This window comes from Ochotona curzoniae, unplaced genomic scaffold (assembly GCF_017591425.1).
Source record: "Ochotona curzoniae isolate NIBS_2020 unplaced genomic scaffold, NIBS_Ocur_1.0 contig_2754, whole genome shotgun sequence".
NCBI classification, from domain to species: Eukaryota; Metazoa; Chordata; class Mammalia; order Lagomorpha; family Ochotonidae; genus Ochotona; species Ochotona curzoniae.
Genome location: NW_024465582.1, coordinates 25687554 through 25703990, shown reverse-complemented (window position 1 = coordinate 25703990; position 16437 = coordinate 25687554). Strand labels below are relative to the sequence as shown.

General features: G+C 39.0%; 1 protein-coding gene across 2 annotated transcripts in view; it reads right to left on the bottom strand.

Moving 5' to 3' along the window:
• Nucleotides 1-16437, bottom strand: part of DDX4 (DEAD-box helicase 4) — a 53432-nt gene that overhangs the window by 31334 nt on the left and 5661 nt on the right. The window contains exons 2-5 of one of the 2 annotated variants that reach the window (XM_040977697.1): nucleotides 12743-12803; nucleotides 10197-10274; nucleotides 2854-2931; nucleotides 1444-1494 (exon numbers count right to left, since the gene is read on the bottom strand). In XM_040977697.1, the coding sequence (XP_040833631.1) occupies nucleotides 1444-1494; nucleotides 2854-2931; nucleotides 10197-10274; nucleotides 12743-12803 (268 nt within the window). The remainder of the gene's footprint in view (nucleotides 1-1443; nucleotides 1495-2853; nucleotides 2932-10196; nucleotides 10275-12742; nucleotides 12804-16437) is intronic. The other variant, XM_040977698.1, reaches the window with a different exon arrangement.

Here is a 16437-nt window from a genome sequence, read left to right as displayed (position 1 = left end):
GCAGAGAAGTTAAATACTTTATGCAAGATAATGAGGTTTCTAGGACCACGATGTTAGTCTCAAATGTATGGTGTTCAGCTATAAATCCTGGTCTTTTATATTACACTGTACAACCCAGGAAAATGAGAACGAGGAGAAGGCACCACAAAACACACTATTCACTTTGTGCAGAATGAAAACTTCTACCATATTCTCAAAACCCACACCAAGGAGCTTGGCAACAACTTTGATAATTAATTTAATCCATACCTAATTTTTTTAATGTTCTAGAAGCTAAGGACGAAAACATAAAAAGATAGGTTAAAGTGAAGAAATTAAGCCACTACATAAAAGAAAGTTCTCTCAAGACTTGTGAGAAACTGGAATTTGTGTTCAAAAGTTCTCTGGTGTCCAAGGACAGGAAGTTGTCCTGACAAGTAAAATTGATCTTAAATGTCAAGGATGTTAACCCTTGAAAAATTAGAATACAAACAAGCAAAAATGCAAAAGATGAAATCTGATGCTGTTTTCCTTCTCTCACAAATACTATTTTTATGTCATATATGTTATCACTTAAATAAGACAGAAAAAGAGAAGCAGGGAGACCAAACTGGTAATTTGGAGGAACAATCTTACATGATACATTAAAATCCCACCTTATTACAAAATGGCTTTAAGGTTGATTTGGACTTTGAAAATCAAAGAACAAACCTTAAATAGCTATGAATTACGGCCAGCATTCATTGTTTACCATAAAAACAGTCTGCTATTGAGCTTTGTTCTTTTACATGTATTCTCAGTTTGCCTAACAACCTATAAAATGGATGGCCTCTAACCTACAGAACAGGAAACTATGGCTTAAGATTAAGCAACTTGTTCTATCACTCAGCTTAGCAGGTAAACAGGGCAGAAGCAAGAACCAAGTACAGAATTCAAAACAGACTATGTTATGAAGATTCCATAAGCAATAACTACAAAACAGAAGCAGCATCAGAATCATGATTCTTTTTAAACACAAGCTCCAAGGCTTTTACACAGTTCTAACAGATTTGGGAAAGCAACATTTATGCTAGTCTCGTCATTTTCTATATTCCTGTAAACCAGAATGTTAAGTATCTTTGATAGAAATGTCTTTATTTTAGGCAGTAATTCATATTATTATAATTTTTGTCATAGACTTACTGGAATCTAAATGGTACCTTAAATGATTGTTCTTTCCATTTTCACCTGTTCTTAGCACAGCATTCAAAAGCTGTACCCCTCAGACTGACTAACACAAACAGCAAAGCTGAACATGTGAATCTGTCACTGGCAACCCAGTAACATCCTTGACAGCTCTGGATTACAGCTCATTTATACAAGAAGAGTTATAACTAAACCAGACCAAGACATTTAATCCTCATTGTTCTATGGCATGTATTCTTCAAACATGATATTGAAGTTACTGCAAAACATTAAACTTACCTCTCCAGAAACCAGAGCTATCACCTTCTTCAAACTTGTTATGTGAAAAACCTACGCAAAATATAAAGAATTTTGTAAAATTCTGAAAACAATTTCCTGAACTGTTTTTAAAAAAGGGGGTGAGCTTAGAAAAACTACTGCCACTGATCCTCCTTTAAAATAATTCACATAAGATGGACTATCAGTCAAGACCCATTCAGGCTACATTACAATTTCTTTTTCAATTTATCAACTCCATCCTCTTAAGATTATAAATAACTATTTCATTCTTATGTTACTGCAAATTAATACACTCCTCTACATGCACATGGACAGAACAGGCGTGCATGGCAGCATGACAATACACTTTCTAACCAAAGTATTGACACTTAAAACATTTCACAAATTGCTAACTTCTTTAAGAATTAAGTCAAATTATACAATAATTATATACTACTATAATTTTATTCATTCTGAGATTTTAAATTGCACTTGATATGTGTCAGCTGATTATGGTTTATAGTCCTTGCCTAGTTTCCTGCTGGACCATGATCCTTTTATTTTTCATTTGTTGAACTCTTTATTTAGTAGAGCCAGTAAGCCTTTGACTTGGACTATAATGTAAACCTAAAACGTTATCTCAAAAATGTTAAGTTCTAAAAGTCATAATTCACTATTCAGTAACTTCTCCCTTCCCACTAACACAGAAATTTTGTTACCATCTTTCTGTTTATCACTTAACACAACAAGTTTTTAATTAAGCTATGCCTTCAGATTTCACTTTTTATAAACACCTCTCTCCCCCTCTCAAACCTTTAAATACAGCTTCCAGAATTATGCATCTCTGGACAAATTCTCTACAACTAATTTTAAAAGTAAAAATGTTGAATCTTAATTCTTTGCAAAATAAATAAATAAATAATTCTTAGCGTAGATAACAAATATGAGGGTACTTCAAAAAGTTAACAGAAAATAAAAGGTTAAGCTGCCACTTATGGCACTGGTTTAAGTTCTACCTGCTCAACCTCCAATCCAGCCCCCTGCTAGTATACCTGGGAAACCAGATGATGGCCCAAGCACCCCCACACGGAAGTCTCTATCGGAGTTCCTGGCTCCTGGCTTTGGTCTGGCCCAGTCCTGGCCATTGGAGCCATTTAGGGAATCAGCAGATCTAACAGCTATGATAAATGGCCAGGGAGGGAGGTGGAAAGCTACTATACTGCCTTTCAAATAAATTTTTAAAATCCCTAAAAACTATTTCATTTGCTACTTGAAAGTGTGATAAAGAAAGTGAAAGCATTCCCTGAAGATCCTCAAAAATTCTTGGGAAAGGTATCTACTTTATATATCTAGTAAACTTAAATAAAAACCAAAAACTTGAAAAATGTGGGGTCACTTCAGTTATGATTTTAAGATATCTTACATATTTACCTCTACTTCCAAAGCCCTTCACAACTCCAAAACCACCTCCCGCGGACATATTCTCTTTTCTAGTAGATTCGCCAGCATCTGAAAAAGTTCAGATAAACTCTTCACATATCAAGTTAAGTACATCATCAAAAGCTAGAAACCAACTGAATCTCCACTAAAGGGACTTCCAAAATGGGAAGAGTATTAGAGACACAGTAGTAAGCAACACACCTGGCAACTTTTAAAATACAAAAATTATGACACTAAGGTAAAAACACCAATTCACTACTGATGAAATGCACCTTTTGTCAGCGGCTTATTTACTGGAGACTTACAATCAGGAAAATCAGTAGCAATGTTCTATATGCTCAAACCTCACTCGAAGCACCAATTATTACACATCGCCCCTGTGAGAAAGTCACAGCTATTGAAAATTTTATAATCTTGTTCTACTTTTTAACTGCTTATATTTCTAGTACTTGTATCTCTATGAATCTTTCAACTTTTGGAATTACAAAATTATGGGATAGATGTTAAAGTCACTGGGATTCCCCATATCTCATATGAGTATGCTTGGATTTGAGCTCTGCTTCTGCTTCAGCTTGCTGCTATCCAGATGGAGTTTTTGGCTCCTGGCTTCAGCCTGGTCCAGTCCTGGGTGTTACAGGCATTTGGGAAATGAACCAGTAGATGGAAGATCTCTGTCATTCTTTCAAACAAAACAATAAAGTTAAAAATTTTATCTCAGAGGATGGGCATTTAGTTAAATAGTTAAGAAGCTAATTAAAACACCCACATTCCATTATTAGCTCGGAGATAATGAGCAGCTCTGGCTCTTGACTCGCGTTTTCTGCTAATGCAGACCCTGGGAGATAGTGATGATGGCTCAACTAAACGAGTGTCTCAGCTTCAGTCCTGCTCAGTCCAGTTCTGAATTTAGAGAAGGAGCCAGCAAATTGGACTGTCTCCTCTGTATCTCTAAATGCCCTGCGGACTGTTTACAAAAAAAACTTTTTTTTCATTGCCCACCCCCTATGAAAGAACTTTTAATCAAAAGTAGGACGAGATTATATAAGAAAAATTGGAAGTTTTACTTTCTTCCATGTAATTCTGAATACCCAAGACTTCAGCTCACATTAAACAACTTCCCACACTTTACACTGTGAATATCTAATATTTTCACCTTTCCACATGCTATTGCTTTAATATGACAGTTTTCATTTTTTCCACTTTTCCTACAGAAAGCCATTTCACTGGACACCGGTTTTGACAAGCTTCATTCAGCCCTCCATCGTAATCTTTCCTCCACATGTCCAAGGTACATTGTCTGCACCTTTTTTCAGTAAGAGCTACCCCAAAAGTTCATGGGAAATATTTATTACAGAAAAACTATGCATGCATTTCAATTTTCACACCAAAATAAACTTAGTTTTCCATAAACATTTGGAAATACTCTAGTATTTCTTTCCTTATGCTTCTCTATCACTAAACTAAGAATTCTGAAGGCTGAGATTGGATGGCAAGCAGCACAGTTATTTAAAAGAAACAGGAAATATTTTTAAAACAGCATAAACTGACACTTTAAATCATCCCTGGGAAAAACTAAAGCATGTCTGGTAATCACTACAAATCTTTTTTCTAATTTTATTTTTGATGATGTTTACATAGTTGCACAGTTGAGAAGGATGCATGTGCATGAGGACTAATGATTAGGGTGGGAAGGGTCCAGGAATAGGGCAAGTGGATGAGATCATGTTTCCAAGTTTCTTTTTATTCTTCCCGTATCTGGGAGAAGGCGGGAGAGAAGGGGAGAAGCCACATCCAGCAGCATCCTAACTACATCAGTACCCAGGGATGGGGAACAGCCACTCAGTGTCCTCCCAGGATCCCTGATGTGGAGTATGCTCCAAGGGTTCTGCTCTCCATCATGTCCTTGTTAAAGGGGGAGTTAAAGGAGATCTAGGAGATTCCTCAGGGTACCTGCAAAACTGTATGTTCACTTGGGTATTTTCACCAGATTTTAAAGATCTCTGCATCTCAAGAAATTAAAGTCACAATTCAGCAAGCACAAAAAACTAATCAACATTATGCTAAAATCTGAGAAGCTGTCAACATCAAAATCATAACCAAGTATGCAAGTTTTACTGGGAAAAAAAAAAACTACATAAACTGCTACCAGTGGGCATTTGCCTTAGTATTGAAACACCTGCCTAGATCCTAATCCGGTTCTATTCCCAGTTCCAGACTCCTCCTAACACATACTCTGACAGCCAGCCTTTGATGGCTCAAGCAGCTAGTCGCTGCCAACCCCAGTGGGGTTCAGGTTCAGGTCCCAGATTGACCTGGCTGGCCCAGCCTCAGATGTTATGGACATGTGGAGAATAAGCCAGAGGATACAAAATCTCTTTTTCTTTCTACCTTTCAATGAAATACAAAAAGCATTAATCAAAAGTACTAAATAAAAAGAATACTTCCAAAAATGTCAGGTAAACGATAAAGTAAGGAAGCTTTACATTCAAGGCTCTACAGGATTTCTTAGAGTATATGAAGTATAATGAGAACTGTTTTGAGTACTAATTTTTAACTGAGCTCTGATCAGAAATTTAATGTGTATTTCAACCTAAAACTACAGAAGTAAATTTAGGGTAAAATCTGACTCTGTGATTGTTTCTTCATTGAAAAGGGATTTCAAAAAGTATCACACAACTTCTTCACTTAATATATTTCAAAATACTAAAATATATATATATTTCAAAATACTTAGATATTCCTAAATGTAATATTTGAGATACATCATTTCTAATATTAGAAATACAATCCACAGTTGAATCTTACAGCACAATTAAAAAGTCCAAATCAGCTATGCATCTTACTACAGGCTTGAGAAACAACATATGCTAATTTGAGGGATTTTTATTAGTAACATGGAGATTTTAAACGTAAAAACTAAATTGCATATTTAGTTTTCCAAAAGTCAGATGAATATGACACATCAATCTAGTTACTGGCTCCTTCTGTAAGGAATCTCTAGTGATCTTTAAAAATGATTCACTATTGGGCCCAGTGTGGTAGTCTGCGAAAACCCTCACCTTGCATGCACCAGGATCCCATATGGGCACCAGTTCTAAACCCAGCAGCCTTGCTTCCTCCCACCCAGCTGCTTGCTTGTGGCCTGGGAAAGTAGCCAAGGACAGCCCAAATCCTTGGGACCCTGCACCTATGGGGGAGACCTGGAAGAGGCTCCTGGGTTTGGATCAGCTCAGCTGTGGCTACTGCAGCTACTTGGGGAGTGAAATCAGCGAATGGAAGATCTTTCTCTCTGTCTCTTCTCCTCTCTGTGTATCTGACTTTACAATTAAAAATAAATATATCTTTTAAAAAAAAGAAGCAATGTGTGCTTGTAAGACTGGAGGGGAGAACAGAGGAGAAGGGAGGGAACTTGGGGAGTGGGGAAGGAGACCCCAGTGCCTATTAAACTGTATCAAAAAACAATAAAAAAAAAAAAAGGAAGCAATGTGTGTTATTACAACTGAACCGTGAGTTGGCCCACGCCCAACAGTGAGGTTGAAAAGAGTCAGTGGCCCAAAATGAGTGAATTTCCATTGCACAAGCTTAAAAATGCAGAGTAACACTGAGTTTAATGGTTTAGATGTAGATTCTCTGGTTATCGAACACATCTAGGTGAACAAACCTCAAACTACATCATTCTACCTACAGATTGCACAGTCCTATTAATCACACATAGTCTGATTACCCCACAAGTTAGCCTCATGTGATTCCCCCCACCACATTAAGATGATCCTCATCAAAAGGAGCATACTGTTTCTAAAGCAGAAGAGCAGGTGATACAGAAAAAAAATTCCCTTCAGAAACTGCAGAAACTAAACTCATAGCTTGGAAATACATTCAACACAAAATACAAATTTTAAAGAACAGCTTCCAATGATTATGAATATATATGAAAAATACCAATAAACTTTAAAAAAAAACAAATTCAAGGGTAAGGGTTAATGTGTACTGAAAATTACCAAACATAACTAATAGGTGTCATCTAAAAGAAAACTCGTCATACAGCTTTTAAACTTTAGCAGGGCAAATTCCTAGCATTTTACTATCAAATCTAAAACAGCAGCACAGACAGGTTAAGCAGCTTCTTACGATGATGCCAGCAATCCATATGGGTACCAGACCAAGTCCCAGCTGCCACATTCAGCCCCCGGCTAATGTGCCTGGGAAAGTAAGAGGATGGCCAAGATTACTGGCTCCGGAGCTCCTGAATCTAGTCTGTTGCAACCCCAATTGTTGCAGCACTTTGGGGAGTGAACTAGCAGGTACAAGTCTCCCTTTTAAATTCTGTCTTTCAAAATAAAGAAAGTTTCCACCAAACTCCAGTGAGGTTGGCCTATGTTCAGAATTCTGCTAACAACACCTGCTAGCATGGATGTGGGGAGAAAGGTACCCTCCTTCACTGCTACTGGGAATGTAGGATAGTACATCCACTGTGGAAATCAGTATGGACAGTGCTTAGAGAACTCCAAACAAACCTACCATATGACCCACCCACTCATCCCGCTCCTAGGAATACAGCCAAAGGAAATGAAATCTGCATATGAGAAGGGGATCTGTAATCCTATATTCACAGCAGCACAATCTACAAAAGCAAAGACATGGAAACAATCCAGATGCTCGTCCAAAGAGTGGTTAAATAAACTGTGGTACATCTACTCCATGGAATACTACTCAGCCATTACAAAGAATGAAATCATACCATATGCAACTAGATGGTTCCAACTAGAGACCCTTATGCTCAGCAAAATAAGTCAATCCCCAAAGGACAAACACCATATGTTCTCTCTGATATAAAGCAGCTATCATGCAAACTGTAAGATCAATAACCCTTTCCATACTATTTTTGCTGCAACCCATGTGTTTTGATGTTTTCGTTTTCATTTGCATTTCTTCCAAACAGTTTCATTTCTCTTGTCTAATTTATCACTGGCTCATGGGTCACATGATGGCATCATTTTACCCAGGAGGCTTTTGTGTTTTCTTTTCTTCACCCACACATTGGTTATTCAGTGACAAGTGTTTTGACTCCAACGTGCTGTTTATTTTTTGTTTTAACTTCATTACTGATATTGACTTTTTTTTCAAGGCTCTCTCATTTAAGGGAATGTATGGCTTAACAGAGACTATCCAGATGTGAAGATACAATGCAGTATGCATCTCTACTTCCAAATCAAACATGGATTCCCAATGAAACAGTCGGACATATCTACACAATGGGATGCTGGACTGTATGACATTGTCTGTACCAGCAATGGTGGGGCACACTTAAATAACAGACTGATGAACTTATGACTGCTTATGAAGGACTGTACTATTGTAATAATTTGAGGGAAAATTAGTCGGGGCAAGGGAATTTGGGTAGGGTGTAGAGAAATCCCAGACCCTATAAAATTGTACCATAAAATTCAAAATTTAAAGTCTTTAAAAAATGGACCACTGATAGGTATTTTGCTAAACCAGATTCTTTTAAATCAAGTGCTGATGTTCTATAAGCAAATTTAAAAATGATATTTACTGGAAAGGCAGATCAGATTTACAGCAAGAAGGAGAGAAAGATTTTTCACCTGCTGGTTCACTCCCCAAGCAGCCACAATGGCTGAAGCTGAACCAATCCAAAGCCTGGATCCAGGAGCTTCTTTCGGGTTTCCCATGCTGGTGCAAGGTCCCAAGGCTTTGGGCCATCTTCCACTGCTTTTCTAGGACACAGGCAGGGAGCTGGATGGGAAGAGAGGCTGCGACAGGATCCAGTACCCATTTGGGACCCCAGAGCTTAAAGGGGGATGGTTAGCCAATTGAGCCATTGCACCAGGCCCTAAATGTAAAATTTTAAACTGCAGGTTTGGGACAACAATCTCTTCAACTTAATTCTAGTTAGTTATAAGACCTTATTCTATTGCTTTGCAAGATTCAAAAGAGCAAATCTCTACTTTGCACTGCAAGCTTCTACAAACCTTTTTTTCACATAATTGCTAGAAGTCAACAAATATGTTAAAACAAGAAGCTCAATGATGACATATTTGCCCATCTCTTCCAAACACAAGTGTTTCATCCACTTCAATTTCCTTTAGTTCCAAACAAGTTTTTAAAAAACAGCAAACAGAATTTTAACTGAAAAATTTTTTAAATTTAATTTTATTTGGGATTCCCCCCCAAATTCCCACCCCTTGACAGATTTTCCCCATGTTGCTACCATAGTATAGTCTTTCATAAAGAGTCATAATTTTATCAGTCTCTTATTTACGTGTGCTCCAACATTGCTGCTGCAGACAGGGTCAGACAGTCCGGCATCCCATTGTCTGCACATTTCCAACAGTTTCACTAGGAGTCCATCTTTTGTTTGGAAGTAGGAATGCATTATTGCATTCTACCCCAACATCTGGATATGATAGATCCCAGTACTGCATCACTATACATTTCCATAAATGAGAATCCATGAAACAAGGTCAACAACTGGTATGAATTAGAGCAACAGCCACAACAACAACAAATTACAGCACCATGAAAAAACATGCCACTGAGTAACCAACACAAAGGAACCAACAAAAAGGAAACACAAACGTTTCTTGGGGAAAATGGTGCCACTGTGTAATCCACAAGCCAGCAATGAATTCGACAAAAGAAAGCATTCGGAATAAATGAAACTGAAATAAAAAAAACATCAAAACACATGGGATGTAGCCAAAAAAAAAAAAAACAATATGGATCAGGTTATTGAGGTTACACTTTCCATGCTGGTTTCCTTATATTAGAACATATGCTATTTGTTCTTTTGTGATTGATTCATTTCACTGAGCATAATGGTCTCTGGTTGGGACCAACTAGTTGCAAATGGCATGATTTCATTCTTAATAGCTGAATAATATTCTATGAAGTAGATGTACCACAGTTTATTTAACCACTCTTCTTTGGATGAGCATCTGGATTGTTTCCATGTCTTTGCTTTTGTAGATTGTGCTGCTGTGAATATAGGATTACAGATCCCCTTCTCATATGCAGATTTCATTTCCTTTGGCTGTATTCCTAGGAGCGGGATGAGTGGGTGGGTCATATGGTAGGTTTGTTTGGAGTTCTCTAAGCACTGTCCATACTGATTTCCACAGTGGATGTACTATCCTACATTCCCAGTAGCAGTGAAGGAAGGTACCTTTCTCCCCACATCCACTTAACTGAAAAACTTTTAACTCAATATCCCAACATTCTACCTATACACTGAATTGCAACAGACTTGACTTCATATGAAACATCTACAAAAGCCTCTACTCATACCATTCTTCAAGGAAGACAAAGACAGTTACCTCTGTTTCCCAAACTTCTCCCAGAGCCAAATCCACTCCTCATGAAATGATCTCTTCTAGAAGATCCATCGTCCATATCTGAGGAAAAGAACATTTCTAAAGTAAAAACAAACAAGAATCCAGGTGGTACTCAAGCTTCAAGCCTTTTAATGTGCTATACATGGCAGGAAAACAATTATATTAAGAGGGACAATGACCTTAGTAGAAAAATGGATTACAAATATGAACATATGACTCTCCAAAAGAGAAATGAATGGCAACTAAATCTCATTTGTACTGAAAGAATTGAAAATCCTAATAAGAGACAGAATCTATAACCACATGTAGAGTAGTTTTAGGTTTACTAACACTCAGGTCAGGGACACAGGGAAATAAATGCACACTGTATTTAATTATAAACCTGATCAAAGTTTTGATCCTAACTTAAAAGGCACATATTCTTTAAAACTATGCTAACATTAATTTCTCCAATGGACATATTCCCATGGTTACAAAGATGCACATAGGGATGTTTTTAGAAGCACTGCCTGTAGCAGCAAGAAAAGTCATCAAGGATGAAGAAAGAATTAGGATCATCCAGAGAATAGTACGCACTGGGTTCACAGCTATGAACATTAATGAACATCAAAGAAATTATATTTAATAACAGATAAAAGGTGTATAAAACAGACCACAGAAGTCACAATGTAAATTCTACAATTTATAAAAATTAGTATAATACATATAAATTATCTTATTACAATGGCTCAAATGAGAAGCTATTAAATGATAAAACTTTCTGAAGATTCTCTAATATTTAGAAATGTATCCTTCAAAACACTTCTATACAACCCATAACTCAGAAAATTAAACTTTAAAAATACTTAAAATTCTATGATAAAAGTGTTAATAGTTCTTAACCAAGAAATCCAGCATTTTATGTCCCATCAGCCTCAGATGCAACAGGATGCCCAATCTCCCCCAGGGACAAGAGCCCGGGGAGTGTGCCCTGGCTTTGGGCACACAGTGCATGTTATGTTGCCTCCTATGCGGACTCCTGGGCAGGGGAGCAACACGCCCAGGTGCACACGAAGCATACGTTGGCCTGCTTCTGTGAGCCAGTCAAGACCCTTAGATGCTACTTCAAAAGACAAAAAAAGACGACTTCTCAGAGTGGCAGTAACAATGCAGGGGTCGCAGCCATTGGCACCAACCAGACTTCCTATGGCTCATGAGATGAATCCATCAGATGAGAGGTTTCTGAACCAGGGACACACAATGCCTATACTCCTAAACAGCCAGAAGCTAAAGAAATGAGATGAAACTACATCCTTCAGCAATCTTTAAGAATAGGGGCAGGAAATCTCAGGAAGAAACAAAATGTGACAGGCTAGTAGGAAGCTTAGAGTCACAAACTGGAAGCAGTACCTCCTCCACCTAGTGTAATCAGGCCTGTCTACTCATTAAGCGACCCCTTCCCCAGGATGTACACCCCTAACCTGGGACTTGGTGGGGGATGTGGGGAAGGTACCATTAGCCACTTCCTTTCTAGACTCAGGAGAAGCCAAGTAATGGGGGAGGCACATTCTCTCTCCCCATGAACACAAGCTAAAAATGTAAACATCTCTCTTCTATCTTTTTCCTCTCTGCTCAATCTATCCCTGAATGAGTTTATGATTTGCTCGCCTTTTAAATAAGCTTTGACTAAAATGCTTTACCTTAGTCACCAATTTTCCAAGAGAAATGATTAAATTTTTTCCTGGCACTACTAACCCTTTCACCCTAAAAGGAGGACCAACTGGAATTCATTTAGACAGAGTGAATTCACAGTAATTCAAATTTAGAGAGTGAACTGAAGATGGTTTAGCATGATGAAGAAGTTCTGAAAGTGGGTGATGGCTGCAAAGCAATATGAATTAATGTCACAAAACTGTACACTTAAAATAAGATGCTGAAATTTGTGTTATATGTATTTTACCATAACACAAAAAAATTATTGCAGTAACAGATTTCAACATACTTTTGACAAAGTAAAAGGCAACTGCTGTGAGTTTAATTTCCTAGCTCAAATTCTATCACTTCCACCCATCTTCTCATTCACATCAACTCTATAAAAGAGGGGGACACCCCAGCAGCAGTCAGTACAGAAAAGAAAATTGTTTCTATCTTGATATTATTTCTTATTAGAATTTTTCCTCAATTAGGCATCGTATAGCATGGCAGATTTGACTTGACAAGTCAGTACTACTGTAACTTGCTTTAAACAACCTTACTGTCCAGAGTCCTACTCCCTCAGCTGAGTAGCCCTGAAAATATCCTAGCAACCTGCAAGCCAAACATGCAACTTCCTAATTGGGCAGAGGTTTTACACCAACCTACAAAACCACATACTATACTATGCTTCTCCCCAATATGTGACAAATACGTGGATATTTGTCCCAGCCCAAATATCCACATCACAATGACTTCTCGCTGGAAGTGCTAAAAATAACTTCTCTTTAAGATGTCTGCTGGCCAGCTCCTCATCAACAGATGAAATTCTGTCATCTTTTTGTCCTCACACATACCTGATGACGAAGGCAGGGTCCTGCTGGGAGGGTCTCCATTTGCTCCAGAAGAGAATCTATCCTATAAGGAAAAAGATTGGTTTTTTCACTTTCTAGAACAGACTGTAACATTATCTATTTCACAAATAGTAGAAAATCAGAGATTTCTCTTTTTAACAGAAGATGCAATTCTAACCACAAACTTCCACTCTGTGGGTGTCTGAAACTGTGATCACAGCAAACCATAAATGTCCTAATTTTACCTTTGTTAAGATTCATTCATTCATTTTTTTTAAGATTTATTTATTTATTGGAAAGTCAGATATACAGAGAGGAGAGACAGAGAGGAAGATCTTTCGTCCAATGATTCACTCCCCAAGTGAGCGCAACGGCCGATGCTATGCCGATCCGAAGCCAGGATCTAGGAACTTCCGGGTCTCCCACACGGGTGCAGGGTCCCAAAGCTTTGGGCCATCCTCCACTGCTTTCCCAGGCCACAAGCAGGGAGCCGGATGGAAGTGGTGCCGGGATTAGAACCAGTGCCCATATGGGATCCTGGGCACATTCAAGGTGAGGACTTTAGCCACTAGGCCATGCCGCCGGGCCCCAATCATTCATTTTTAAAAGTCAGAGTTACAAACAGAAGGGGAGAGATAGTGAGAAAAAGAGTTTTCATCTGCTGCCTCAACCCCTAGGATAGCTACCATGCCAGTGCAGGGCCAGGCCGAAGCCCAGGCAGATCTTCCACACGGCCAGGCTGAGCCCCAGGCAGTTCTTCCACATGGTAGCCAGTGCCCAAACACTTGGATCATCTGCTGCTTCCCCAAGACCATCAGTAGGAAGCTAGAGCTGAAGTGCAGCAGCTGACCCGGTGCAGTAGCCTAGCTGCTAAATTCCTTGCCTTGCATGTGCCAGGATCCCACATGGGCATCGGTTCCAATCCTGACAACTCTGCTTCCCATCCAGCTCCCTGTTTGTGGCCTGGGAAAGCAGTCAAAGATGGCCCAAGACCTTGGGACCCTGCACCCACATGGGAGACCTGAAGGAGGCTCCAGGCTCCTGTCTTCAGATCGGCGCAGCTCCAGCCTTCATGGCCACTTAGGGAGTGATTTAGCAGATGAAGATATTCCTGTCTCTCCTTCCTGTGTATATCTGATCAATAAAAATAACATATAAATCTTTTTCAAAAAGTGAAGCATCTGGCATTCAAATGTGTGCCCATATGGGATGCTGGCAACACAAACAGCAGCTTTATCCACTATGCCGCAACACCAGCCCCACCTGACAGATACTATTTTACCTACACACACATAGACTGTGTAAGTCTATGGTAAAATTTACCTTGTAAGTTATAAATACTATGACATATAATTACAGACCATAAATATACCATTAACAAGGTTATGTGAATACAGTCCTAACACACTATCTTACCAATAATTAGGACAAGTCTTATAATGATGTCTGATAACACAATGCCAATGTGATGAGATGGAGTGAGGTGATGTGCGCATCGTGACACAGCATTAGGCTAGCACTGACTTCCTAATAATATACTAATACGAAGATCATGTGATTCAGGAGCTTTCCTTGACCACAGGGTGGGCATCACACACAGCATGGATATGTTGAACAAAGGGACAATTCACACACAAGGCAAGTGAGACAGGACTGTGGCAGGTCTCATCACACTACTGAGAATGACACATAATCTAAAACCTAGGACTTTCTTATTCCCGGAAATTCTTTAGAAAACATTTATTTATTTTAAAGGTAGAGACACAGAGAAAGACGCACAAACGGCATTGATCGATTGGTTAACTCCCCACAGTGGCCAGGGCCCAGGCTGAAGCCAGGAGCCAAAAAGTAAATTCAGGCCTCTAACACAAACAGTAAGGGCCCAACTGCTTGAGCTCTCACCTACTGCCTGCCACGGACTGCTCTTTCACTGGCAATACCCACGTCAGTCCTTCCAACTCTATGTCCCCAACCACCTCCAGTTCCTCTCCCCCTCTTTTGCCCTCTCCTTCTCTGACTTCATTTCCCACTACTTCTATCTCACTGTATCTTAGTTGTATTATTGTTACCTAATGGCTACTCCTAGATATCAAGTCCCAATCCCAGAAACGTGTAAATTTTACCTTTTTTGAAAGAAGTTCCAGTGGACTAAATTGAGGACTTTTTAAAAATATTTCTTTTGGGCCTGGCACCATGGCCTAGCCTTGAACACACCGGGATCCCATACGAGCTGCCGGTTCTTATCCCGGCAGCTCTGCTTCCCATCCAGCTCCCTGCTTGTGGCCTGGGAAAGCAGTCGAGGACAGCCCAAAGCCTTGGGACCCTGCACCCATGTGGGAGACCCGGAAGAAGTTCCTGGATCCTGGCTTCGAATTGGCATAGCACCGCCCATTGCACTCACTTGGGGAGTGAATCATCGGACGGAAGATCTTCCTCTGTGTCTTTCCTCCTCTCTGTATATCTGACTTTCCAATCAATAAATAAATCTTTAAAAAATATATTTCTTTTTATTTGTCTGAAAGGGAGAGTTACAGAAAGAAGACATAGAAGAAAAGAGTGGGAAGGGGAGGGGGTGGAGAGGAGAGAAGGAAGAGAGAGATCTTCCATTTGCTGGTTCACTCCCCAGATGGCCACAAGAGCCAGAGCTGGGCCAGACCCACAGCTGCTTCTGGGCCTTTCACTCGGGTGTAGGGGCTGAAGTACTTGGGCTACTTTCCCAGGTATGATAGCAGGGAGCCGTACTGGAATTGAAACATCGGAGACTCAAACCGGTGCCTGCTATGCCACACTTCAGCCCTGAATGGCCCTGGGTTACCTGAATGGGTCCACCATGCCATCCCAAATGCCTTACAACAGGCCAAGCAAAGGATCTCACACACAGAGGGAGAGCACCATGTGAAGACAGAGAACTGCAACCGCAAGCCAGGGAATGAACCACCGGGCTGCCCAGATGAAAACGAATGTCTAACCAGTGGCTTCCAGAACTATAAATTAACAAACTTTCTAAATTCATTTATTTACGTATTTATTTGAAAGCCAGAGTACAGAAGAGAAAGAGGGAGAAGAGAGAGAGATCTTTTGTCCACTTGTTCACTCTCCAGATGGCTTCAACAGCCTGTCAAATATTTTCCCTTTTGTGAAGTTTTTAGTATTTATAATTGCTTCATTGTCAAATGTGCTTATTTTATCGCCCCTAATAAAATACAATGTCTAAGACAGTGAGCAGCTTAACCATACTCAACACTCTCTCAAGCACCTTAGCTGGACCCAAAATACATTTAGTCAGAGGTTTTCCTATTCTTTTGTTTCTAGAACACTTAGCACTTCTTCAACCAAATTCAGAAATTTAAAATGCTTAATGCATAAGCATTCTCAATATAGTTACAAATATTTCCATTTTAGTGAACATCTTTCTTTTATCTATATTCATCATTTTTAATTTTCTATTAAATGCACTTATTTTCTAATCTAACTATATAAATGGTCTTATATGTACATAAATATATAAAAATAACTACATAAATGGTTTATATAATGATTTATATATATAGTGGTTTATATATGTAAAATATATAAACTATATAAGTCACCTAATAAAATTGTAATTGTAGAGAAATTAAGTATTTCACTCTTTCCACTTTAATTGCAATAGTTTCAGCCTTCTGAAATGTGCCACAAAACATCAAAGAGAAAGGATA